Below are 26,450 nucleotides of genomic sequence, written 5' to 3' on the forward strand. Positions count from 1 at the left end.
TGATATAGATGATACAAATGTAATGGAGCATTGATAATAGTCAATTCTTGATGCTGTTGTATGTCTGTCATGGATTACATTGCGGCTTGGACTTTGGAGAATCCGAATCCAATCCAATCCGACTTTAACTGCAGTTAGTTTAGTGTATGCCTAAATAGGCATAGCGCGGAATCTTGCGGCTTTTGCGGCTTAATCCGCGCCAATCCACGCGGATTTTGGCGCGGATGCGGATCCAAGCCTGAGCATCCAAAATCCACGCGGCGTGGATGGAGGGCACCCTCCATCCGCGCCAAACCGCGCCGAATGCAACTCTAGTTGAAGTATTTCGCCACCAAAGTAAGATCCATCTTTCAGTGATCGACCCTCAAACATGTGTACTGCATCAAGAATCTTGAGTGGATGGCCCCAAGGTTCCAGATATCAGTCGAAGACCCCCATGGAGCTCCAAGAATCACTTCTGGTGCTCAAAGTAACACGGGTTGGATGAGCGGTGTAAGGTGATTATCCGTCCAGCTGGCAGAGCCCCAATCACACAGAGTGATGCTGAGGGACATCAAGTCAGTGGATTCATGGATATAAAAGTGTTTAAGTGGTTGAAAGACAATAGCAGATGGATCAGAGGCAGAATCATAAGCAGCAGGATCAGCAGATGTCGCCTTCGGGTAATCATCAATGTATGAGAGGTAGGGGATTTGGACCATGATGTTTTGGGGCTTGATATCTATGCGCCATTATCCCCCGTTCAGTACTCAACTCCAAACCAACGATCTGGGCGCTTACCCGTATGGATGGTATTGCATTCACGTGCATAGTCCAGAGTGAGGAGAATCTGCTTAGCAAAATGCTGCATGAGGGGGTTCAGCACCTGACATTTAAGGAACAATGTACCGAAGCTTGCAAAACTCTCCACCAGAGGTTCAAAGACAAGGCATACGTGGCGTCCATTCGGTCCAACGTGCTCGAAGGAATCAAGCAATCTTGGGGTATATCTATATCTCGGATGAGCAGGATTGGAATCTTGCAAGCGTTTGAGGATCTCTAATTCAAATGTCTTTCTCTGCACCGTAGCATTCCGCACTGAGGACTTTCAACGCTCTGTAACTGCCGCAGCTTCTTGTTGGTTAGCAAGGAAACATACGTTTAGGGAGTGTATTAACGCATGAGTCTCACCTTTGATCTTTCACTAACCATACGGTAGAGTACAAACCGTAGCCAAGCTTCCTGGGGACTTGATAATGTCCATAAAACACATCTCTCAGGTGAACAGGACGGAGCCCATGATAGTGAGACTCACGACCTTCTTAGATGCGGCGTCTAGTCATCGCCAATGTTGCTGGGGAAGTGGTGCTGGTAAGTAGAAAGAGAGGAATAGTAGAGAAGATACAGGGCGTCAAAAAACTCTAGATTGTGTAAGGGCATACAACACTACAATGACATGACTTCGGGGACTTCAGCGTAAGAGCTCTGTTTAGTCACATAGCATGAATGAAACTGACGTTACTTAGCAAACTGACCTGGCATACTACCAGGAGTGACCCCAGAGAACACCTGACAGCTGATTTTCGCAGCGACAGCAGACACCTTACTACCCACCACGTCTACAGTCCTGGCGCCATATTGATTCCGTCCCCTTTGGTAAATCTTACCAGAAGTCAGCCACGAAAGCTGTGTGGGCTCAGTGACAGTGCTGACATAGCTGTTGTCGGGTCATTCTCATCTGATTTTGCTGCATAGAGTGACATGGACTAAAGTTTCATTCAGGGAAATCGTGGCATGAAAAGCGAATCAGATGATATAGAGCATCTAACAGCAAGCTTCAAGGATACCGCTATGTCGGGCCAGCAATGGCCTCAGCGCCTACCCGGAGACGAATATCTACATGACACCACACACCATGTCTACCATCCTCTGGGCAAAAGTGATAGAAATTAGTTGAATGGTGTGGTTTTATCAGGACTCATTTACTATTAATAAATGTGTTAGGATATGATTACACACGGAAGTACAATTTGCGCGATACTTCGATGCAGCTCAAGTCAGATTTTTACCCCAAATATCCGCAACCCAGTTCCATGTGTTGTCTTCCTTATGTATTTCACGTAGTCTAGGGGTTAATTAGCATAGTTTCCAGTAGTCCTAAAATGCGGTAGAAGTTTGAAAAAGCATGTCACCATTCATCATACAGTTATTATCTACATTTCCATAGAATTGATTGTCTTGTGAGGAGCCATAAAAACTTGGTTGCGTCTCTGTATACTGTCCGCCCCAATTCGTCCTCAAGGAATTATCTAAGGCATATCTATTTATGAAGGGCCGTAGAAAAACCTTTGGTAACATTACGTATCACATGACGGGGAGGGATGCCTACAGCGTACAACAAAATCAGCATCCGAAAAAACCTGAGCGTCTGAATCAGTCTAGTGCTTGACGACTTCATGCAGAAGGTCCTTCAATGACATCTTTATTGGGTCTATCCTTCAACTGCTATAACCGGAAGAGAACGGGGAACATATTTGACAAAAAGGAGGCTATGATTCTCCTGCAAGAGAAATCATTCCCGTTTCTGCGTCTTCCTTATGGTTATTAAACACTTTCCTGGCTTTATAGAGCATCACTAACTGACTGTATCCAGAAATCCGACGAATAATATACATAGAACTCCTTTACTACGCCCAAATCGCAATGAACGACCTTCGCGGACATGAAATAAAGGCCGCACTACTCCACCATAACCTACCAAACAAACCATTGGCCATTCTAGCTGCGAACTGGCAAACCTATGAAGAAGGACGGCGCATCTTCTATGGCTTAAACACATTTATCCTTGACAGAAGCAGTATCCCACCATTCCTGATTGGCATTGGACGACACAACGCCATGCTCCTGCAGTCTTTAAAATACAGACTATGGTCTTGGGAGGGACGCCACGAGTGAATCGACAAACTTCGACGTTCCTGGGAATGCCCACGACAACCCTGCCAGAAGAGTTAAATATCCGGACAAACCAATATGCATACCTAGTCTTCCTGGAGATCCTAAATGGTAGAGGTCACCATTGCCTCTACGAAGCCCTCCAAAAGCAGCTCCTGCGACTCGATAATGCTGGCGACTTGGAACCTAGTGATGTTCGAAAGCGACATACTATGAAAGTGACTTTTGGAAAGCCTTTTAGGAAGGGAGGTGTGGTTTCGTATGAGTTGATCGAGCGGAGATCGGAGTAGAAGAAATTAATCCGGGTGTTCGAGCTGGTAATGAGTGTTACAAGGCTCGTCGGAAGGAGTACTTGGCTTTTAATTCAACTGATAACTGGCGGGCAAACAGTATAAGCAGTCCTCGTACTTGAATACCGTCATTTTCTCTCCCGTCTCATGTCTTTCATCTTCAATGTCATCGGTTACCGTAGCCTCCATGGCCATGTGATTGAAGAAGGATCCAATTTGCTTCATCAATGAGACACTCATGGATTATATGGATGAGCTCACAGCCTTTGTGGATGGCCTGCTCATTTACCTAAGGAACACTGTTGAGCATGAAATCCATGTCACCAGAACAAAGTATCTAGGATCATTCTGGCTACAGATGGCATCAAGGTTGGCCCAGAGAGCAATGCAGTGGTCTGCAACTCGTGAGAAACTCGTCATTAAATAAACAATATTGAAGATTAAGTGCACTGCATAGCATGTATGAGAATATCCGAGGCCGCAAGTATCTGGAAGTTCTAAGATTATCCGAGGAACGGCGTACAGTGCTTACATTTCCATTAAAGTAGCTAGATTACTTCTCCAAGATCGTAAATACATGAGACTCTAGTTTGAAACCAAACTCTCCACATCATCGCCTGCCGAGCGATAGAAACCCAGGGCCATAATCATGGGCTTATCATCGAAACGGTAGAGATAGACAGTTTCCCCCTGGTCCGCAAAATGCTGATATTTGTACCACGAAGGCACACAGAATGTATCTCCTGTTTTCCAAACTAGGCCCTTGCCACCTACCTCAGACCGTCCACTTCCTGCAATGACATGGTAGACAGCAGAAAGAGTCTCTTGACGAGGAGCAGAAGGGGTAGCAGCATCCAGCCTTTCAGCGCAGCCGCCCAAAACACGGCTTACTGCTCATCCCGCGTCAGTCATCAGTGTTGATGAGTCCAAAGTGATGCTCGTACCTTCACAGCCATCTGCTCTAAGGTAGCGTTTGGTGGCCCAATTACCCGGGACACCATCCAACTGAGCCTTCATCTGGGCCCAGGGAAATACAACGGGCGAGGTGGCCGTATCAATATCCTCGGCTGGATACCGTGGTTGATTGAAGTGCTGTACAAAATGGACAGGAAAGTGGCGGAAATTAGGCAGATCAAGACCGTCTAGCCAGATCATCGGGCCATTTCCATCCTTTCCATGATCATGGTAGTTCCAGGTGGGCGTGAGAATCACGTCGCCTTTCTGCATCTTGATTCTTCTACCATGGACAGCCGTAAAGCCCCCCTTGCCTTCAATAATATATCGCATCGCGAACGCTGTATGTCTGTGGGCTGGAGCGGTCTCATTCGGCATAACAAGCTGAAGGCCCGCATAGAGCGTATCAGTTGTATATGGAGCGTCTGTTGTTATGTTAGTTGCAATGAACTTGTAGTTACATTAAGAGGTATAAGGTGATATACCTCTGGTGGGATTAACCAACATCAACACTCTTCTCTCGGCCTGTTTCTCAGTGACAAGATTGCCGGCGCGAAGCAGATTGGGGCGGATGCTATCATATCTCCAAACGAAAGGGATAGCCGTCGGATTTGGCTCTGGTGGGTTAAGTCTGGCCATCTGGGTCCATAGGGGTAGGGTCTTGTTGTCTTCAAGATCTTGAAGAAGCTGCTCTGCGCTGTCTGCGCTAATATCGGTATGTGCTGCTGCCATAACGAAAGATAATGCTGTTGGCTTTCAGTTTTGTCAAAATCTTTAGGACTCTTAATTCTTATCGGAGTAAACCAAATGGGTCAGTCTTGGTATATATAGATCAAGCTACGAGCAAAAAAGTTACCCATTACGTTCTAGTGGCCGACCTCTGTTGGCGCTCTGGGGGTAGGTCGGGAAGCGGGCATCAACGGGGAATGATCGGTAAAGACTTCAAGGCTCCTAAGCATACACTAGTTCAGCAATGGGAAGTACGCTACTCAAGCGAACCATTTCACCTGACTTATTCCGCCAGCTGCTGCTGTGAGTTTTCGTAAGTCTTCTATGCCTGCATATAAGAAAGCAGTGTTTATCTTCTTCCTTCCATAAAGAACATCTGCACGTGCCGACTTCTGACACTTGACACTGAGCTTTCCTGGGACTATTCCAACACCAGTGCTTACTACCTACAACGTCAAATTGAAGTCGTTCTCTCACATTATTAGCAAACAATATGGTCTCTCTCGAAGGACCAGGTGTGCCCCCCAGTGAGAAACCACTTGCAGTCAGTTTCTCTGCCGTTTCTCTAAAAACATACCACACGCTGACACGCCGCATACAGGTGCCAAGCTATCCAAGCAACTGCCTCCAATTCGCAAAGCTGCTAAAAGAAACTGCCTCGCATGTCGCTCAGCCGAAAATCTCGCCTGTGAATTTGAACGTTATACTCGTCGGGGCTGGCCTGGGAGGCCTAGCAGCGGCCATAGCCCTCATTCAAGCCGGCCACACAGTAACAATCTATGAACAGACTGCAGTGCTTGGTGAAGTAGGTGCTGGTATTCAAATCCCATCTAATTCGACCCGAGTATTATTCAAACTGGGGCTTCAGCCATATTTGAAGCCTTACATCACGGAGCCAGAGTCCATCGCTTTCCGGAGATGGCAGAATGGCAAGGTTATCGGAAAGACAAAGCTGGTGCCGGATTTTGTCGAGAATTTCAACGCTCCATATTATGTGATTCATAGGGCTGATTTCCATTCGGCCCTGTACCAGAAAGCACTTGACATGGGCGTTGGCATCAAGTTAGGAGCAAGAGTTGTTGATTACGACCCTGTACAAGGCGGTATAACTCTCGCGGATGGCACGGAACACTCAGGAGACCTCGTTGTTGCTGCAGATGGTACGTACTTTTCCGTGGTGGTAAGTGTTATGGGGAGCTAAATGTTGATAGGTATCAAATCGGTGGCTCGGAAGGTTTTGCTGGAAGGGCAAGAAATGCCTTTCAGAAAGCCCAGATTCGCCGCCTATCGTGCGGTAGTCGACATGAATATGATGAGAAATGATCCTGAAATGTCATGGATTCTAGAAAGGCCAGCTTTGAATATCTGGTACGTTTCATGCACTAACAGGCACCGGATATCATGATAGTGGTTCTAACTAAAAGACAAGGATCGGAGACTCCAGGCACGTCATGACGTACACAATTGGCGCCGGGCAAGCATTCAACATGGTCCTATCCCATCCTGATACATCAGACCCCGCCACCTGGAATCCACAGAGAGCACTTGAAGACATGAAAGCGCAATTTCAGGGCTGGGATCCAGTGTAGGTTATCTTGCTTTGGTCAACAATTTGTGAAGCTCATCCTGGTCAGGCTTACAAAAATAATCGGCATGGTTGAGAAAACTGACAAATGGCCCTTGCTCAGCGGCTCTCTGCTCAATCGTTGGACGGTAGGGAAGCTCGCCATACTGGGCGATGCTGCTCATGCCATGCTTCCATACATGTCACAGGGTAAGATGAACCATCAAAACGCTTCATGTTGATGTGTATGCTGATCTATAGAACAGGTGCTGCGATGGCAGTGGAGGATGGCGTAGCCCTGGCTCGTTCGTTATCGCACATGGACTCCATAGAGCAGTTGCAGGAAGCACTAGATATTTTTGAGATGGTGCGCATTGAGCGCGCTGGCCAGATGCAAGAGGCTAGCCTTCTCAACGGCCAACTGTGGCATTTTGCTGATGGGCCCCTGCAAGAGGCGCGAGACGCCGCGATGGCACCGGAAGTAGAGGGGATCCCATTCAGTCATAGCCCAAACCAGTGGAGCGACCCTGCCACCCAGATGTGGTGTTACGGCTATGATGCCGATAAGGAAATTGACGCAGCCTGGACAAAGGCCGGGACGTGGAAAGTCAGCTCCGTCTTCTAGTGGTCTGTCTGTATGTATTTATGTACGCGAGATGAAATAGTTTATGCATTTTCTTGGCAACTTGAGCAGGGTGGTATGTCTTGTGGCAATTAGCGATGCCCGGTTAACGACTTCGGGGAACTGCCGGTCCGCTCTTTCCCCGGAGCCCGCACACTCCTATTTCGTCTTCCGCTTAGTCCCCGGTTCTCTTGTCTCCCATGATTTCGACTAAACACACGTCTGCCACGGAATTCATACAGTCATGGACCTTTTGCTTCATCAGTCCACTCCTCAGAATCAGTCGGTCAAACGTCGCCGAGTGGCCCTGGCTTGCGATGCCTGCCGAACGCGAAAGTCAAAGGTAGGATCCCGCTAGCTCTGTATGCCATCAGATAAGCGTTAATCAACACTCTTTCAGTGCGATGGCAGCCGCCCCAAATGTGGCATGTGCAAAGACTTGGGCTTCGACTGTGCCTATACCCCACCAGTCAATGCTACGAATGTGATCGTGCAGAAGGAGTAAGCTAGAGTTATCTGTAGACCCTTACATAGTAGTTTCCGGCTCATAAGTCGACAGCTATCTGAAGGACCTTGAACTACGCGTCAAATCGCTTGAGGACAATCTGATCACAGTCAAATCTGACCTTTCTGGTCTAACATCGCACATAAACCGGAGAAGTCCTAACGACCCTTTGAAAGAAACCGAACCACAGCCCCGAAATGAGCCATCCCCCCCCGATTTTGCGGGCACGGAAGACACCGTCGATGCAATGGGGGCTGTGGCATTTGCCGATGAGGAGGATTGTGGATTCTTCGGTGAGCCTTACTGCTTCCCCACAAAGAATGATTCAGCCGAGCTGATGTTCCTTCAGGTGCTTCATCGAACATCGCCTTTCTGCGTCATTTATCTCGCGCTGTAGCACACAGTGAAAGCACACAGAAGGGGATTATTTCCCCCGCAACGGACCACATCACTCATGATGGGGGATTTGCCAACGCCACGCGTCCTCCATCGCCATCGTTGGGCCATATGTCTGAAGTTTTGCAAGAAAGGCCGTCAGACATGTTCACATTGCCATCTTCCGAAGAGACTTTGACACTCATCCATCGATATTTTGCTGACACTGGACTGCTTTTCCCTTATATTCATCCACCTACATTCTTCGACACCTACTATCAACTAAAGAACAATTCAAAGAGGGTCAGACGTACATGGCTAGGCTTGCTAAATATAATACTTGCTATGGCTAAATTAACATCGGCTTCGGGACGTTCACCTGCTGAAACCTGCATCAGCGAGTCCGCTGTATACTATCGCCGGGCGTTAGACCTCTGCAAGGGAGAGATCTTACGAGGGACAACACTGGAAGTTGGTAAAATTTCCCTTCTATGCTCACGTAGACACTTTTCCCGCCACTAATATCTAGACAGTACAGTATTTATTACTCATGGGCCAGTACCTTCAGGGAACACAGAAATCGGTTCAGGCGTGGACGATACATGGCTTGGCCGTTAAAGCTGCACTCCAGCTCGGACTTCATTCGAAAGACGCCTCCAAAGCGTTCCCTCCTTTGGAGCAGGAGACACGAAAAAGAACTTGGTTTGGATGTGTGGTTCTAGATAGGTGCCATCACTCACGCCTGCCTGAATATCATTCCAGCGCTTCTGACTACTCCCTCTCAGGACCCTGGGCATGACCTTTGGACGACCGGCTGCGATACCAGACTGCTATGTCCAACTCGATCTACCAGCCTTCCAAGGTAGCACCGAGGTTATTCCCACGGCCGATCATGGCGAAGTCCGCCATAGCATCCAATTCTTTAATAACACCATGTGAGCTGCATCATTCTCCCGACTGCAAGGCCCAACGCAGGACTAAAACCCACTCTAGAATGTTGTATAAACAAATGGCCAGCATCATTGATCAAATATATGGTCAGAACCTTGGATGTGGTCCGCCTCTACCGGTGGGTGAGACTGTTAGCCGTGTCCTTGGCATCGAAAACCAACTTTTCTCCTGGGTGATGGCGCTCCCTGAATGCCTCCGACAAGTGACCGTCGAAGGAATGCGAGATGAGATAGAGCAGTCGCAAGACCAGCCGCAGCTCTTTCCATTGAAATTTCGTGTCATTCTGACTCTGCGATATCTGCACATCCAAATCCTCTTGCATCGGCCCATCCTTGTTAAGTTCCTAGATGCTACGCGAGCTTCCGGGATTGAACCCGGCGAAGACAGGCTTCTCAACGATATCGGGTACAGTAGCATGAAGAAGTGCATCGAATCAGCTACGGGAATGATTGATATTATCTCTGAACTTGTCTCGTCTTCTGGATGGCCACGAGAACTTCTTGGCGCTTGGTGGTACTCGCTCTACTACAGTAAGTTACAGATGTGGTGTGGTATTTCATCTAGTGATGTCTGATTTCTTTTTCACTACAGCATTCAATGCGGCACTCGTCATAATTGGAGCAACCTGGGTCCACAGGACCAGGCAGTCGGGCAAGGGCTCTGCCAGTACATATGCCAACATTCACATCTATCCCAGTCGCGCGGTTGCAACGTTATATAAACTGGATACTGGCAATCGAATGGTGGATCGCTGCAGATACTACCTTGAAGAGTTAATATTTGCCCTGCGTCTCCAGCGTAAGGCTTCTTCGCACACCGACACAAATACACGGGCTAATCAGTGGAACAGCAGAGGATATGCCGGATCAATCTAACATGGGCTTCCCAGTCATGAACACTTCGACCCCTAACGTCAGCTTCCCTTCATTCGGTATTGAGTGTGGCGAGTTCATGCTGGACGATCTATTTACGCACGGCTCAGGATTCGAACGTTGGTAGGCTACTGTTGATAGGAATGGCGAAAGCTAGGATCAATGCCGAACCGATTAAAAAAAAAAAAAAAAAAAAAAAAAAAAAAAAAATCACACACCATGGTACTAACATTCTTTTCCGTACTCTCCAACACGTCTATGCATCTATCATGAAAAGTTCTCAACAGATGTACCTGAAAATCCTTTGGTCCCTAAGGTAGATGAAAATTACACTGCACCGTAGAATTTGATCGTGGCATCTGCTACTTGCATGCATATCAATACACGTCCTTTGTTTTTCTATGCGGCCTGCAATGAAATGTTTCTTTCAATTACCCAGCTTCATGTAATCATTTCCGCAAGCGCACAGGGGGCAGAATCTTTCGGGGCACACTCACATTGTCTCATAGTTGTATCTATCACTCTCAACTACGGGATCTCTCTGCGGAATGAAAATAGTCCCCTGGACCATAACTATGTCTAAGGAAATAAACTTCTGTCAGGTTGTCAAAGCGGCTATCCGCCCCTAAGCTTCAGCGTGATACTTTGCTGTTCTTATCAATAACTTATAATGTGGCAGCGGAGCTTCGGATTCCATGAAAAAGCCGCTTAGTCAGGTCATCTAGGACCAGCCCTACAAAAGAAGTGTACACCACCCCCCTTTCTCTCCCCTTCCGCCACAACCCCATGCTTACCGTCGCCGATGAGAGGCTTATCAACATCCATGAGTACTCGGTAGCTAAACCGCATTGACCTCGTTTTGGAGCCAAGTTCCTATCCACGGCGATTACCGCCACTTTCCGTTCCTTCCCCGGCAACCTTCCCGACCACTCCGCGTAGTACCCTCGAAATGATGGCAGGAATGACTAACGGTTCTTATTCACTTAACTATTACTTGAATCTACCTCTGTCTGTTCATTGCATACTCGACACTCTTACTTGCATTTGCGGCTTTCCAAATGTCTCTCCCCTGGAAACGTTTAATTCGATTCCGGGCCCTCGGTGGCCGGATTCTGCGCGGCGAGCCAATCTTGCCAGCCGATGAAGAAGTTGATTTGGGGCTCACTGCCAACGCTGATCAGCTTCAAGCCAGAGTGATCAGTGGAAGTGATATCTACGACGTTACTGGCACGACCCAGGTGACGGGCGAGGTCGTGACTGTGGAACGGATCCTATCGCCACTTGCACAAAGCGATATTCCCATTTTGCGTTGTGTGGGCCTCAATTACGCTAAGCACAGTTCGTACTAGTCTTCCGATTTTCCCACCCTCATGTTCTGAAGCTTTGTCTAACCACCGAGTACCTTCAAAATAGTACGGGAAGCCGGACGCAAGCCGCCGCCATTTCCTTTCATCTTCTTCAAGCCAAACACCTGTGTCCATGATCACGGTGAGCCAGTCGTCATTCCAAAGATTGCGCAGAATGATCAGGCGGACTATGAGGGAGAATTGGTAGATATGTCCCCTGCCTTGGCTGTCTGAATACACCTTTGCTCATGATGTAAACGCGCCCCAGTGCTTGGTGATCGGCAAAGATGCTAAAGACGTCCCCGTCGAGTCCGCTCTCGACTATGTCTCGGCCTACACAGTCGGCAATGACATCTCGTCTCGCAAACTCCAACGCGATCCCGCGTACGCCGGCGTAGTCCCTCAATGGGGCTTCTCCAAAGGCTTCGACACATTTGCTCCCTTGGGGCCTGTTCTGGTCGCTGCATCAGAGATTCCCGATCCGTCCCAGTTACAGTTGAAAACCATTGTCGATGGAGAGGTGCGCCAGGAGGAGTCTGTAGGAGATCTGTTGTTTGACTGCAAGTACTTGATCTCGTACCTGTCGCAGGGGACAACACTGCAGAAGGGGAGCGTTATCATGACGGGAACACCTGGGGGTATGCTCGACTATTCCGCTTAGAAGTATGCATGGTGAACAATAACAAAGCTGACTGAAGCGCAGGTGTTGGCGCGGGCCTCACGCCCCCGAAGTGGCTGATCCCAGGGACCCAGATGGATGTACAGATCTCGCAGATTGGAACGTTGCGGAACAATGTTGTCTTTGCGTAGATAAGAGGATCTCCTCGCCTGAAGCATGATATAGATAGACTATGGCCGGCTAAATGTCAAGGAATGAGATGAATTGTCTGCATTACGGGCCACGACCAGGCACAGTATCCTATACAGCCAGAATTACAGATTGTCAACAGGTGTTTGGTAGCTAGGGTATCTCATTTCCTGTCAAATGTTATATAGAAATACAATTTCTTGAGGCTTTAAAAGCATCTTTTTTCTGACATAGACCGGTGGAACGCTCGTTAGTTGTGAAGTCAGCTACGATTGGTTTGGGGAAGCATCGGAAGGCTGATCCTGATTAAGTTTTCTAGATGTTGACGAGATCAGTAAAGCTTTACCATGAATAATTGCCATTCCACCTTATTAAGCGAGAAATCCAAGGTTCCGAAGCTATGCCCGGCCCCGGAATACAATGGCCTCCGCTACGTCTCAGACCACAACGAGTGAGGGTGGTGATAAGCCCTTCGAATGGGTGAAACAGGAGATCGAATCATCAGATCCTGAGCAAGACTATGAAAAGATTTGGAGGCTGTCCATTGAGTATAATGGTGGCGGTGAATTCTTCCAGAATTTTATTTATGCTACGACATTCTCCAACTTTATTGCCTCCAACTGGGGATCCGATGCCGTCTGGCGCAATTATGACGGTAAAGTCCTCCATAAGGCCACAGACCGGGTTTATGAGACGTAGTCCCATGATTCAACATGGTGGTATTATGGCCCGCACCATCAGGAAACAAAGAAGTCTGTCGACATCATCAATAAACGACATGAATACTATTCCAGAGCACATCCTGGAGTCTTTTCCCACCACGTCGACTATACCTATGTCCTGTGCTTTACGGCCATCTCGGTCCACCGACTCCAGTCAAGACTACGGCTTTCCGGCTTTACAGAGAAGCAGAAGAAAGCAGCCTATATTTTCTGGAAAGAAATGTCTCGCCTATTGCTTGTGGAGTCTCCTGGGAAACCTCTCCAGATTTGGAAGCCACTCGCGGGGCTTTCAGACTTCCCGGCAGATTGGGACGGCATGGTCGAGTTTTGCGAGGACTTTGAGAACCACCACATGGCCAGCACCTACAAAGGCCATATGATTGCAGAGGCATTATTCGACGAGTTTGCATTCCGCTACTTCCCTCCAATGCTACGGCCGCCGGGTCGTGCTCTGCCCATCACTCTTAGCCTCCCTCAAACCTTGAAGGCGCACAGAATCCAGCCGACACATCCAGCTCTCGCCCGTATCATTATCTTCCTGGTCGGAACATTCATGTGGATTATGGAGACCTTCGCTCCTGGTCTGAAGACTAATTATCAAGAGTATCTGCAGTCGAATCTTTCGGACCTAAAGAGTCAGAATAGGGGGCTAGATACTGATTTCCCCTCCTTCTTTGCTCAGAACCATCAAGGCAGTGCTGCCCTTTGTCCATTTTGTTGACATATAGCCGTTTGTATGCCAAGGCTATAGTCGTTCTCTCCTTGCATTCAAGCCCTCCCCATCATCATATATTGCACAAAACATTCTAGATAGAGTCTTTCTTTATGCGATGATCTATAAATACGGCCATATTGCCGTCTTGTATTCTAGTTCTTTACCTAATTCAATTCTCTCTTTCCTGCCTATCAGATCACCTTTCGTATATGCCCTCCGGCATACTTCTTTCGGACACCCCCGCATATCGTCTACACTACTAACATACATGATAATGCTCAACCCCTAGACCATCACTCTCATACCCAGTTGCTCCATGAATTGGCAGAAAGCAACCTTCTCCAGAGGCTTTATTAGCTTATCAGAAGCCTACTTATCTGTCAGGATATAGACAAAAGAAACTGATGTTTGGAAGTACAGACACGACATATGGAGAGCCCTTGATGATCATGCTGCTCTATTCTGGCTGTCAAATAACGATCAACTAGTTTTTGAGGCCCTTGTTAAGGCTTTTATGAGTAGTAGTGCTGATATTGAGGGGCCGGTGGGGTTATGACCAAATTGATTATCCACACAATAGCCCATTCTCTGGTAGAAGTGTTGCTTGCTGTTGGCCACTTATATATGTCAGACCTGAGTTCATGCTCAGCATCTGTTTAAGGCATTCTATGGCGGTCTATATATCAGACTTGGCCCGAACACTGGGAGGCTTTTCAATTAACAGCCAATCAATGATGCACGGTGTGTCAACTGTCCTACTGTCCTTTTGTATTCACAGCACCCTGGTAGTTTAGCAAAGTGGTACCCTCAAAGACTTTCCGTAGTTGATTAACGTATGAAATACGAAAACTTGCTATGAAAAATTGATGAGAGTTAAAAAGCTAAGTATGACCCCAGCTATTTCTAAATTCACGGATATATATGACATAGGTATTGATTGGAGGTATCAACATCCCTCCAACATGCCCTTTAATGCCGTCTTCTCCTCCTCAGTCACCGTCAGGTTGTATACCGATTTGACCGTAACCCACATCCTTGCGTATGTACAATGATATGACTCTACTACTTGTCAGCTAATAATTATTTGGATGCACGTGAAATACTAACCCAATGGCGGCTTCCACTCCTCAGGTCCAGCGTCGCCTTTTGCCTGATTGACATTGTCTGTGACAGCCAGCAACTGAGGATGATCCAGGTCATTGGCGAAATGTTCACGTTGATCAGTGGTCCATTCAGATGCGCCAGACTTTTTTTCATCAGCACGCATAGCTATATCAAAACGAGAAATGAGTTATACCTTCCATGCATTAGCCAATGGAACCACATGGTCGATGTCCAGATCGCTGGCCTGAGTCCAGGTCTCGCTGTCGTACGGAGAATACCACGTTCCGCTGGTAGCCATGCAAGAGTCATCTTGCACAACATCAGTGCCGTCGCGTTTCAAAATAGTTTCGCGGGTGGTGCATCTTTTTTGTTCATGAGTATATTTCGACGATGTTGGATGTCCATACATACCCATCTTTAGTGATCCAGTGAGGAAACAAATCCCGGTCGTAACCATCTTGGGATCCAGCACTCACGGTCAATTCGGCAAGTTGCGATGTCGCCGTTGAGACTGAGGGAATACCCGGTGGGGTCGCCAGGGCGAGGGGGAGGACAATAATAGCAATGAATTTGGCCATAGTTGATGGGCGGTTGCAATTGGGGAAAGACGTGCCTTTATATACATTGCCCTTACATGAATTATGCACGGGTCAAATCAAACAATATATAATTAATTCCATACTAAACCTTGGCGCTTGGTTAATACCCAATGCCTTGAGCCGGCATCAAATCCGTCCGGATTAATGCTACTTATCACTGAAATGTGCTTGTCGTATCACAATTGGGAAAGCAGAAACGTGCGAGGGGCCTGCAGATGTCCTATAACTAGTACCTCCGCATTATTATGCCCATAAACAGTCTTTTGATTATTCCCTCCTGGTCGCTCGTTTTTAGACTGAGCCGCGACTCCGGCCATGCTTCACAACCCCTCTCAGTCTATTTCTAGGAACATGCATTCTTTAGTCATACTTATATGCCTGTAACAGGTGATATCTGATGGTTTAGTGAGCCAGCAATCTCTTCAGGAGATGCCACTGTAGCTATATTGTTAGTTGGCTAAGCACTTGTTCTATTACCATTGGCGGTAAATAGACAGTCAATATCATCTTCTTATAGTATTGAAACTCTCCTATCGCTATAGCCTCGTGCAGTCGGATTATTGACTTCCCAATCCCGCTATCCGTTTCCGGCTTCACTAACAAACAAAACACACCTACAAAACTCAACAAGAAACAACCCAACAATTAGGGTGAGAAGTCATGGCTCGTAAAGGCCACTTTTGCCCCTTCTACCACAAGGAATACGCTAGAAAAAGCGGTCTTCAAAAACATCTGGGCTCATACACCGGAGAATGGTGCATCCCAGCCGATGGCGTTCACGACGTCCTGCAAATCAATAAGATTCTGGATCACCTGCATCAGTATAAGTGCGGGTTTTGCTCAACAGTATTCGACACTAAACAAGATTACATGCGACACGCTCCAGCCGGCAAACCTATGAGGGACGCCGGATTTTCTATGACTTGAATTCATTCATTTTCAGAATCAGAAGCAGTATTCCAACACTCCTGGTCGGTATTGGATGTCACAATGCCATGTTCCTTCGTTCTGTACAATACAAAGAATGGGGTGGGTTATGCCATGAATGGATAGACATCCTTCGACCGTTCCTGATGCCCGTACGCGCGGCGGATCAATAGCCTGAGGAGGGCTTGGATAGCAACGACGCTGTCAGTGAAGGTGTCTGGACCAACGGAGGTGTATTCCAAGGCTTCTTGGACGTCATCGACGCCACGCTCTACAAAAAGGGCTATCCAGATTTTGGAAAGCGGCTCGTGCGGTTTGAAGACGCCGGCGATCCAGTGGCCGATGATGTTCGAATGCGGAGTAAATTGTATGTAACTTTTGGACGCGAGACGGGTGCGAGTGTAAGGAATGGCGTGGTTGCATATGAGTTGGTTGAACGGATAGTTACGAAGGTCGAGGATTGTTGAGTGTGGTGATTATTCTATGGCTCGTGGAACAGATGAGTATCGGGCTGCTTCTTCTAACTAGAACAAGAGCTATTGTTTCGAATAGTGAGCACAAAACGTCTTTGGCGATGAATAACAGTCTTCGTCCCCGGTTCATGTCTTTTGTCTTTGCCGCCGTATAGAATATTGCACATGACCCTCAATTACCTTGATGATGTGTTTCCATTTTATTAGGCTGGGTTTCTTTTCATTTAGAAGATGTTTGAGAGCCTCAGGCTCTAATATGCCCCGCTCCTGATTGGCCCGCACTAGCGAGCCCACACACAACTGCCGGATAGAGGAGATCCACCCTCATCCATCTACAGACACAGAATACAATAGTATCGTCGATGCCGTTCCTTGCCATAGCCTGATCCACAGAAGACAGTATTTGCATGAAGTGGTTGAATTAGAAGAAAAGATATACTCATTGTTTGGTAAATCACATGACAGGACCTGACTACTACTACCAAAACACGCGTCACGTCTACAAACCTCAACATAACCAACCACAATACCCACAGGGGTCAACCAAATGCCCTGGAAATGCCAAACATGCCCTTTCTGCCAAAAGAAATACGTCAACAAAACCGGCCTCCGCAACCATCTAGACTGGTACACCGGCGAATGGCGCTTCCCAGCCGACGGCATCCACGACGTCCTGAGCATCGACCAAATCCTTAATCCTCCCGATCCAGATCAACAGAATCAATATCGATGTCCATCATGTGCAAAGATCATTAATTCTCGGAGGGCGTTCATGGAGCATGTCGTTTATCGAATGCATTACGGGCCTTACGGGGATGGCAGTGGTCATGGAGACGGCAAGGGTGATTCGGGGACTACGACAACTAGGAGTACGGGGAAGAGGAAGCGAGGATACCTAGAAACGTGGATATTACCTTTTGACGAGGAATTGGTTAAAGTCCCACAGCGAAAGGGGCCGTTTGCGTTTCTCCGTCTTCCCTTTGGTCGGTGACACTCCACTTCTTCCATTCTGCTCCACTTTACCGGATCAACCCTAATTGTGCCCGTGCTAACTCCACTGTATAACATCAGACATCCGACAATTAATCTACAAAGAACTCCTCCACTACACCCAAATCACAATCCACAAGCCCACCCGCCCCTCGACCACCGGTAGAGAGCGAAACGGCGTATGTCTCCAGCATAACCCCCATCGAAACGCACTCGCTATGCTAGCCGTGAGCCGCCAGACGTATGAGGAGGGACGGCGGGTATTCTATGGGCTGAATATGTTTGTCTTTGAGACACTCGGTGCTATCCCGGTGTTCTTTATTGGTATTGGACGGCATAATGCTATGTTTCTGCGGTCTGTGAAGTGGGGGGAGGAGTGGGGGGAATGGCAGGAATGGATTGAGGTTCTTCGGCCGTTTCTTGTACCTGTGGTGGAAGAAGAAGGGAGTGATAATGGTGATTATGATGACGAGGAAGTGGATGAAGGCGATGGGGAAGAAAATGACGAAGAAGAAAACGATGAGGAAGAAGGGGAGGACAACAACAGCCATGAAGAGGACACAACACCACCAGATCCAACCATCTGGACCGATGAAGACACATACCTAAACCTCCTCAGACTCCTCGCCGCTAAACCCCCCACAGCCATGTACACCATGTACGACAGCGACAGAAATCGACTCCTGCGATTCGAAGACGCTGGCAGCTTTGTATCCGGTGACATTCGCGAGCGACACAGCATGAGCGTCACCTTGAAGAAGGATACGAATACAGGTAGTGTCATAAATAAATGTGTGGTTTCGTTCGAGTTGCTCGAGCGGAAAAGTAAGGAGAGCCGTTTGCCGTGGAGTGTGAGGTCTAGTTATGAGTATTACAAAGCTCGTCAGAAGGGGGAATGTCTGGCGACGAATTCGAATCGATCAACGGCGGATAAAAACTAGTTGTTCGTTATTTGAAGACTCGTCCAGGTCATAGAAGCCATACGCTGCCTTTTGTGCCGGTTCGTGTCCTCCGTCCATTCGACTGCGCAGCCAAAAGGTCCTATATTCGCTAAATGCTTGCCGCCACTCGGCCTATAGGGCTGACAGATGCGTGTATGAATAATAATAATTCGCTAAATGCAACTTCAAGATCAATAAAAACAACCTAATCAAGAAAATTAAGGAGAGTAAACAATTATGTTCGTGTGAACTGTATCTTTATCTGTATCTGTATATCTGTATATCTGTATGTATTCAGGTAGGGGTATCTCAAAATCAAATTTAAATCCACAATGAAAAAAGCGAAAATCAGCAAATAGCAGGCTAGGCTCTATGACCAGTCCATACAAAGGAAAAAGCGAGTGTCAGTATCAATCATCAACAACAAGACAAGACAGCAAGACAAGGCAAAGTGCGCAAACATCGCTTCTCGTAATAATCGGCGTAAACTCGCATTATATACTCCTCCTCTCCCTCCTTCTTCAGACCTCTTCGAGTTCATGATCAAGGGAAGCAGCTACGTCCTCGCGGGACTAGCATTGCTAAAATAACTCTCATCAATCTTCAAAATCCACTCGACCTTTTGCGCCTCCGTCCTCGTCGCAAACAAGAACGTATTCTGCGTCCCATAGATCGCAAACACATTCGGCTGACTACCACCGCCCCTCGACGGCGTCCCCGACCCACTGCCACTCCCAGCAGTACCCAGCAGACGAGCGAAGTCCGGCGCATGATCAACACGAGAACTCCGCAGATTGATCGCGTTAATCTCATCGCCTTCAGGGACGCTGTAGACGTGGAGATAGGGCCGGCGGAGCTCAACAAAGCGGCGCACCCAGTGGCTATTTGTGTCGTCGGGGGTGAGGATGTAGCCCGATTTAGTGGAGGAGGGGTTCTTGGGGAGTGTTTGGATGGTTACGATGAAGCGTGGTTTTAGGGGTGGTTGTTGGTCTGCTGAGTCGCCGCTTGTGCTGCTGCCGTCTCGTGACACGGAGTGCTTTGTCTGGGCGAAGGCTGCTCCTCCTGCTGGGGGTTCGGTGTTTGTGCGGACGAGTATTGCTTCTGTGGGGTCTGTCTTGGTCATCCAGACGTCGAGGTATTTGCGAAGGAGGTTTACTTTGCGGTCGGTGAGTTCTTGGCTTCGGAGGGGTGAGCGGCTGTTTCTTGTTGACGAGGGGACGAGAGAGACTGCGCTTAGGGCTCCCTTTGCGGCGTTGAGTTCGGCCATGCGTTGGCGGCGCTTGCGCGCAGCGAGGTAGTCTTTGACTAAGGATACTTTGCGCGGGGACCATGTTGTTAGGAGGTCTTCGCCCTTGACGTAGTCGTTTTGGGTGTTCATGCGCCAGAGGTCGGCGGCGCGTTTGGCGGAGACGGGTCGGACGGCCAAGGAGAACATGCGGACGGTGGAGTGCACAATGCGGGTTGTGTTGAAGAGCTGCTTGAACATCGACTGTGGGCGGACGTACGTCCGTCCTTGAATCTGGATCATCGGGTCGACCTCGAATACGACGGGGTCCTGCAACCGCGACGATATCAGGTCCCAGCGGACGGTGACCTGCACACGGTACTTATCCGCAGTAACACGGTCGAGAAGAAGCGAGCCATGCAAACTCGAGTCCCACTGCCCCACGATCGTAACGTTAGACGTCCCGTCAGCATTATCCTTCACCGTCGGCTCCTGGACAAACTTCAACTGCACATCGGGAGTCTGCAGGTCCTGGTCCGGAATCTTGCCCCAAGGATCAAGCATCCGAACAGATCCCACACGGATACTGCGGAGGTCATCCCACGGAAGACTCTCGGTCGAGCTATACGTGAGGTTAATCGAGATACGACGCTGCAGACCTTGGTGAAGCTGATATGTGCCCGCATCCAAGCTGTTGTTCTGTACCACCTCGACAGGGAGGTATTCGCCGTTTTCCGCCAACTCGAGGATCTGGATTCGAGCAAAGACGTCATGTCTTTCCTCCGAGTAGAATTCCGATTCGGCGATACGAGGCGCTTTGCGTTTCTGGGTACCAGGATCGGCTGAGTCGCGGATGTCATCCCAGCTTAGAAGCTTGTCCAGGTGCATTTGCGTAACTTGAGCATAGACGCAGACTTTCAGCGCGGCGCTCCGTGGGCTGTTCAGTGGTAAGCTCATGCTATGCACACTTTCGAACCGGACGGGGCTTTCGTCAAAGCCGCTGGTCATCTGCGTTGTAGTAGCGCCTCCTTCGTCGGAAATCCCCGGTACGAACAATTGCGCATGGACATCAGATCCTTCCCATTCGTTGAAACCGACCATATCCCGCATGACGACATTGAACTTGAGGGTGGACGACGGTGCCTGGGCAGAAGATGGCTCCAACGACAGTCTGATTATACCAACGACACTCTGTGTATACGGCGAAGTGACTTCAACGGAGAAATCCTGGACACGAGTCTCAAAGACAGCTGTAAGCGGAATATCGGCATCACCAACAAGCGAGTAACGCGGCGAACAAGGCTCAGAAAACGGATTATCCAATTTAAAATGCTGAATATAATCCGGGCGATCAATGTACTGATGTAACTGACGCATCGCCTGCAGTCGACGTTGGAGTTTCTCAATTGACCAGAGATGGATAACGCATTGCTTGTAGTCGATAACACGAACCCCGACACAGGGCTTCTTCGCTTCATCCAACACGAAATCCTCGTCCCCAGAGATCCCGTTCAGCACAAGATCGTAAGAAGATGCCATATTATGCCCATGGTCGACAACGGCGAACTGAAACGAAACATTCTTGTCCATGATCTGGCTCATGACCTGCGCCTCTTTCAGCAGCGACGCATACTGTAGTATCTTCTCTGCCATACGGACGTAGTTCTGCTGCGACCAGTGGTGATATACGGTACGCGCCGTTTCAATCTCCTCGGGCTCCAGCTTGGCAAAGCCATTCTCGTAGATCTTTGGCGGAACCGGCTTGCCTAGATCCTTCATCTGCGACTCAAATATCTCCTTTTGCTTCCTCAGCTGCTCTTCGTACTCCTCCTTAGCCGCGCGAAGAGCCTCCTCCATCCGGACCTTTTCAGACCGCACGTCATCAACGTCCTGGTTGGACGAAGCTTCGGCGTTCTTCAGCTTATCCTGGTATTCCTCCTTTTGTCGATCCAGCTGGCGTTGCATATCCTGGCGCACAGAGTGAAGTGTCGAATCACCATTCTGCCCCTCGTCTTCTTGCTGTTGGGGCGTCCCTGGCATCGTAATGGCGGTGTCAAGGGAGAAATTGTCGATAGTACCGTTCGACATGTACTTATCTCGAACCGGGAACGAACTGAGCGAGTCGGAATCTTCTTCGTTTTCCATCAGCCCCCGACGGGTCGCCCTCACTTTCTGCACGTCTTCGAACAGAGCGTCTAGTTCATCATCAGGCATATGTGAAATTTGATCCGGTCCCATCGCTGCGCTAATCGCTTCTCGACGCGCCTGGAACCAGTCGGATTCCCGACCACGCTGCGAGGGCAAGGGGGATTCAGCCCTATTCGAGTCGCCATCGTGCTCCGAACCAGTCTTGCTCTGACTTCGATCATGAGTCTTCGGCGCCGGAGAGCCAAGCTGGCTGCTAGTGACGGAATGCCGTAATAAGCTCTGCTCGACACGCTCCGCACGAGCCTCCTGCGGGTGGTTGAATCGGAAAATGTGGAAGTCGCCCAGGATGATTCGGAAACCACTCTTCAGACGCTTAGGTTTATCGATGCGCAAGCCATTGACCATAACCGCTGCACCCTCAGTCGGGACAAGAGTGACAATGTTGTCCGCGTTTTCGAATTTGCAGTGGTCGGACATGATCTTAGACCCATTCAGCCTGATCTCAACAGCATTCCCTTGGTCCATGTGTCCGACAGTCGTAGTACCAGGCTTGATATTGTACACCAGACATTCAGCAAGCAGCGGATCGTCACTCAGGTTGACCAAGTGAGGCATTTTCTTCGGGGTACTTAACCCGATAAACCCCTTCTCGATGCTGATACCCAGTTCTTCCAAGGCAGATTCACGTTCCTTGTGGATCTTTTCCGTGTTCTGCATCTTCTCTTCCCATGTCTGGTTCAGATCCTTGTAGAGCTTTTCACTCTGGTTGAGTTGTTCGACAATCTCCGCCTTGCTGACTTTGGTCACGCTGCCATCTGTCTGGTGAATAGACACGACTTGTTGTTCTAACGGTGTCTCAGGAGGATAGTATTCACCAGCAGGTATACCACCAGGAGCCCCCGGTGCAGCACCAGCCGGAAGGACGCCACCAACAGCACCAGCCGCTCCTCCACCAAGCTTCGATCTGAGTTGTTGTAGTTCCTCCTTCAATTCTCTGATCATACGTGCATTCGGATCTTCGTTCACAACGGCATGGTTTCGGATTCGCTTCGCGGAGTCTGCGTAACGGAGGGTACCCAGCGTTTCTTCGAAGTTGATATCTGCCGGCGAGATTGCAGCAATCATCGCGGTCATGGAGTTTCCTCCCAGCGAGTCCTTCAACAGCCATGTCAAGATCGAATCACGGTACGGAACCATGGAGGCGTTCTTTTTCTTTCCGGCGGCCACGTCTGCAAGCGCTGCGATGACACGACCGAGAGTAGATAAAGAACGGTTGATTTCGGCACCTTCCTTCAACCGGGCTCCCGTGGCTCCTGTGGATGTTGCTCTTTCGGAACCTGCAAGATCGACCAGACTAATTCGCGATACCTTTTCCGTGTCCATCGATGTTTCGGCGTCATGACGTTTCTGGGTAAGGGTCAGGGTGAAGACGGCGTGCGAACGACTGGACGTTTCGTTCATGTTCGTAGCGGCAACCGTTCTCGCCTTGTTACCCTCGTCCATCAAATTCTCAATCTCATCGAACGAGCGCACAACAAGCTTGGCCAGATCTTCGACATACGGACCTGTCGACGGATGCTCACGGACCTTGAGATTCCCCTTATTCGATGGATTGAGCAAATCGCGAACCCTTTCGTTGTAGATTTCCAGGTACGACACTTCAACCGTACAACCAAGCTGTTTATCCCGCTGGATATCATCGATACGCTGAAACATATCCTGGCAAATCCTCGGAATCACACCATACTCCTTCCCATAACCCATCATCGAATATGACTTTCCGGAACCCGTCTGACCGTACGCGAAAATACAATTGTTGTAACCCCCAAACGCATTGTCGAGAAGCGGTGTTCCAAGGTCGTCGAACAAGTTATCCTGGCCGGCGTAATGCGGAGCACCCTTATCGAACGACCAATACGACCTATCGAAGGCGAAGGTCTTGGGTCCTTCCACGGCTCCTTTCGCGCCGCCTTTTCGTTGTTTCTCGTCGGCACCGGGGGGCGGGATGATGACTGTCGAGACATCTTTCATTTGAATGATACATTTTGCACCGCGGTCGATTTCTATATAGAAACGGTGACTCCTTGTTTAGCCTTACTCCCCACGATATTCGGAATTTCCATGACTCACCTCTGCTATTGAACGGCCGTACTCTCACCACCACCTTAATATTTCCACCACCGCCTGGAGCCATGATTGCTTATATCCCATACACCCAGGGACGGGGAGGGTTGTAGTCTCAGTTGCTGCTGCTCACAAAAAACGAATTGATCCCCAAGATAGCCGAATAGATGACAGAAAAAGGCGCAAGTGGCCGAGCGACACCGAATCGCGAACGCTACGGGGAGCGCCGCCGTTTGTATATAGACCGTCGCAGACCGATTAGTCCGAATCTGACTTCGACGCTATCCGTTATCCCGTAAATAAACCGCTAATATTGCACCGGAAGGCCACGCGAAAATCGAAACTCGACGCTGAATATAAACAACAATATAAGAAAAAAGAAAACTCGTGAACCGCGTTCGTGAATCTCGTGGTGGCTGTTCTTAACCCAGCGCGTCTGTCTCAGGGGAGTTTTGACCAGAAACCCCAGCCATGTAAACCAGTCGGACTATGCGACAGAGATGGCGACTGGGGAGCATGCAAGGGGCATTGCAGAAGTACGGGATTTTCGTGGAGAGGCGAGGATAGGACGAAGGGAGATTTCGCGAACTTCGAGGGTCTTCTCCAAGTCTGGCTCCGGGCTGGTCTCTCCAGGAACAAAGGAACAGCCACACGAGAAGTGGGCGGATGAGTCAGCTGGTAATGGGTTTGTTGCGGTGTTGCGCCACTTGTGGCTGATTGGTTTGTACATGACTCGGTTTGATTGGTCTGAGAGAATTGCGGGGTAGAATTGAGATTGGATTGAGATTCGAGGTTCGATATTCGATATGTTGAGATGGACTGTTCGTGAGAATAGAGTATCATAGAATATGTCTGAAATGCGCCTAGATCTGTGTTTACTCGGTAGTTGGAAAGAAGTTCAAATGCAAGGTCGGCAAAAGATGGGCAGTAATTGAGAAACGTATAGCCCAGTTGATGCTATCAATCATACCCAACACTAACTAGAACAAAATATGTGGCCGTCATTTCCTAAAAGTCGATAATTGTGACTATGTGCTACTGCAACCATAATCCCTTTGGCTCGGTTCGAGTCTTTCAACATCGCACGGAGCATCAGGAATATATCCCCGCAATATATCCTGCAAAGATATCTAGAACCAGTGCCTACCACCTTTGCTGAAACTACAAAATCTATTCTTCTAAGTTAGCTGATATGAAAAACCACGGCACGTCAAGATAAAAGGCATCTTATTCAGCATGGAATTTATTTTTAATCCCCTACATGTTATAATGCAGCATACCCCAAAGTCCAAAGTTGCACAACATGAACCACATATCATGCCATATGATGTACATACTCTCTGTGCTCTGCTGTCTCGCAATATACAGCATGCTGACCGCTATAATGACTCATTTCAATATATACGCATCCAGGAATACATTCCATGCGCTAAGCGCTGACAGGGAATCGCCTTGTCGCTTATATTGAAATCGTATTATAGCTATGCCTACATCATCTACTAATATGCGCCAAATTTGTCTCCAGAACAATAAGAATATTCCGAGATGACTAGCGCGAGACATCGAAATGCACTATGAGGTATCACTTGGATATGCTTGGAATATCTCCCGCGCATATCACCGAGTCAGCAATGTAACCTACCAAACTGCACTGAACGAGTAGTAACGCCGAGCCAGGCGTACATAACTACTGTACAAAGTGGGTCTAGCCCTATTCCGTATTGCCAGTATTAGGTAAGGGCACAGACGCAGCGTACAATTGAGGAATAATGTGATGCTTTGATGCCCAACATACTGGGTACCCCATACATCGTATTGTAAGCTGTGCATAAGTAAGTGATTCTAGGTAGTAGGCCCGTCTCCAGTGGTCTCAATTCATTTACGATTGATCCGCACTAGTTTACAACCGATGAAGATACCGAATACGATATCTTTTGCAGCAAGAATATGTGATAGAAGTAGTTACAGAAGCATCAAATCGAGTTCTCCTGAAAATCACACCAAGTCAATGATCATCACACGCAAATGTGGCAATAGGCTGGTCATGTACGAAGTAGTGCGTATGTTGGCGCCTGCCTAGGATGAAGTACAGTACTTTGAAAAATTGATGCCTCCATGTACGCAGTGCCTGGATAGGTAACTGAACTCCTTGAAGGATCATTGCAACCTGTTAAGCGTCAGCTACTGCAGAGCCGGGAACAATGGCCTGCGCAAGCCGGAAGTTGGATTTACTTTTTCCAGTCAAAATTTGCAGAGCGATGGGGAAACTCATCACTTTCACACAGGGGTCCACAGCCAACGAACACGGGGCATCACACTGCCCATCAGCCCTCATCCTAAACAAATCAAATTCTATTGGATAGAACGGGGCTTGTCCTCGCCAATAAACTGCAGTAACCGGCTCCATCGGACTTATTCTCATACGGTAGGTGGGTTTTGCCGTCACTCTCATGCTATTTTGGTCACGGCCGTTAAGTATTCGATACGGAGTGTGCCTTTTGCCGGGATAGACCTGCACATAGTGCGGAGTACTTG

The 26,450-nt window shown here is 48.5% G+C and overlaps 9 protein-coding genes across 9 annotated transcripts; 6 read left to right on the forward strand and 3 right to left on the reverse strand.

The window, feature by feature from the left end:
* The first annotated feature begins 2,432 nt into the window (after nucleotides 1–2,432).
* On the forward strand, nucleotides 2,433–3,427 carry ASPGLDRAFT_46469 (uncharacterized protein). Its single transcript, XM_022546450.1, has 2 exons — nucleotides 2,433–2,579; nucleotides 2,633–3,427. The coding sequence occupies exons 1-2, from the start codon at nucleotides 2,453–2,455 to the stop codon at nucleotides 2,932–2,934; spliced, it is 429 nt and encodes a 142-aa protein (XP_022401272.1). The 5' UTR covers nucleotides 2,433–2,452; the 3' UTR covers nucleotides 2,935–3,427.
* A 345-nt stretch (nucleotides 3,428–3,772) lies between these two features.
* ASPGLDRAFT_1516420 (cupin domain-containing protein) lies at nucleotides 3,773–4,916 on the reverse strand. Its single transcript, XM_022542271.1, has 3 exons — nucleotides 4,661–4,916; nucleotides 4,166–4,600; nucleotides 3,773–4,114 (listed from the first exon to the last, which is right to left on the reverse strand). Exons 1-3 carry the CDS (start codon nucleotides 4,905–4,907, stop codon nucleotides 3,807–3,809), a joined length of 990 nt encoding a protein of 329 aa, XP_022401273.1. The 5' UTR covers nucleotides 4,908–4,916; the 3' UTR covers nucleotides 3,773–3,806.
* Nucleotides 4,917–5,397: 481 nt separating this feature from the next.
* Nucleotides 5,398–7,093, forward strand: ASPGLDRAFT_1516423 (putative salicylate hydroxylase; the record flags this gene model as incomplete). The annotated part of the gene is made up of 6 exons (XM_022542272.1): nucleotides 5,398–5,448; nucleotides 5,506–6,064; nucleotides 6,116–6,272; nucleotides 6,334–6,489; nucleotides 6,539–6,678; nucleotides 6,735–7,093. The coding sequence occupies 6 exons, from the start codon at nucleotides 5,398–5,400 to the stop codon at nucleotides 7,091–7,093; spliced, it is 1,422 nt and encodes a 473-aa protein (XP_022401274.1).
* A 241-nt stretch (nucleotides 7,094–7,334) lies between these two features.
* Nucleotides 7,335–9,969, forward strand: ASPGLDRAFT_57571 (putative C6 transcription factor; the record flags this gene model as incomplete). The annotated part of the gene is made up of 9 exons (XM_022548264.1): nucleotides 7,335–7,433; nucleotides 7,491–7,591; nucleotides 7,650–7,888; nucleotides 7,945–8,445; nucleotides 8,504–8,696; nucleotides 8,756–8,905; nucleotides 8,964–9,451; nucleotides 9,513–9,719; nucleotides 9,772–9,969. The coding sequence occupies 9 exons, from the start codon at nucleotides 7,335–7,337 to the stop codon at nucleotides 9,918–9,920; spliced, it is 2,127 nt and encodes a 708-aa protein (XP_022401275.1). The 3' UTR covers nucleotides 9,921–9,969.
* An 882-nt stretch (nucleotides 9,970–10,851) lies between these two features.
* Nucleotides 10,852–12,149, forward strand: ASPGLDRAFT_81863 (fumarylacetoacetate hydrolase family protein; the record flags this gene model as incomplete). The annotated part of the gene is made up of 4 exons (XM_022550136.1): nucleotides 10,852–11,131; nucleotides 11,207–11,343; nucleotides 11,408–11,777; nucleotides 11,843–12,149. The coding sequence occupies 4 exons, from the start codon at nucleotides 10,852–10,854 to the stop codon at nucleotides 11,947–11,949; spliced, it is 894 nt and encodes a 297-aa protein (XP_022401276.1). The 3' UTR covers nucleotides 11,950–12,149.
* Nucleotides 12,150–12,367: 218 nt separating this feature from the next.
* Nucleotides 12,368–13,390, forward strand: ASPGLDRAFT_66149 (uncharacterized protein; the record flags this gene model as incomplete). Its single annotated transcript, XM_022548987.1, has 2 exons — nucleotides 12,368–12,631; nucleotides 12,689–13,390. The coding sequence occupies 2 exons, from the start codon at nucleotides 12,368–12,370 to the stop codon at nucleotides 13,388–13,390; spliced, it is 966 nt and encodes a 321-aa protein (XP_022401277.1).
* A 940-nt stretch (nucleotides 13,391–14,330) lies between these two features.
* ASPGLDRAFT_170387 (HNH endonuclease family protein) lies at nucleotides 14,331–15,066 on the reverse strand (the record flags this gene model as incomplete). The annotated part of the gene is made up of 4 exons (XM_022542712.1): nucleotides 14,331–14,443; nucleotides 14,492–14,630; nucleotides 14,682–14,850; nucleotides 14,900–15,066. 4 exons carry the CDS (start codon nucleotides 15,064–15,066, stop codon nucleotides 14,331–14,333), a joined length of 588 nt encoding a protein of 195 aa, XP_022401278.1.
* A 1,961-nt stretch (nucleotides 15,067–17,027) lies between these two features.
* ASPGLDRAFT_46474 (uncharacterized protein) lies at nucleotides 17,028–18,615 on the forward strand. The gene is made up of 2 exons (XM_022546451.1): nucleotides 17,028–17,470; nucleotides 17,559–18,615. The coding sequence occupies exons 1-2, from the start codon at nucleotides 17,035–17,037 to the stop codon at nucleotides 18,416–18,418; spliced, it is 1,296 nt and encodes a 431-aa protein (XP_022401279.1). The 5' UTR covers nucleotides 17,028–17,034; the 3' UTR covers nucleotides 18,419–18,615.
* A 359-nt stretch (nucleotides 18,616–18,974) lies between these two features.
* On the reverse strand, nucleotides 18,975–23,985 carry ASPGLDRAFT_125554 (kinesin-3 motor protein uncA; the record flags this gene model as incomplete). Its single annotated transcript, XM_022540571.1, has 2 exons — nucleotides 18,975–23,854; nucleotides 23,922–23,985. 2 exons carry the CDS (start codon nucleotides 23,983–23,985, stop codon nucleotides 18,975–18,977), a joined length of 4,944 nt encoding a protein of 1,647 aa, XP_022401280.1.
* Between the last annotated feature and the right edge of the window lie 2,465 nt (nucleotides 23,986–26,450).

The sequence above is a fragment of the Aspergillus glaucus genome, assembly GCF_001890805.1.
Source record: "Aspergillus glaucus CBS 516.65 unplaced genomic scaffold ASPGLscaffold_9, whole genome shotgun sequence".
Taxonomy (NCBI): Eukaryota; Fungi; Ascomycota; class Eurotiomycetes; order Eurotiales; family Aspergillaceae; genus Aspergillus; species Aspergillus glaucus.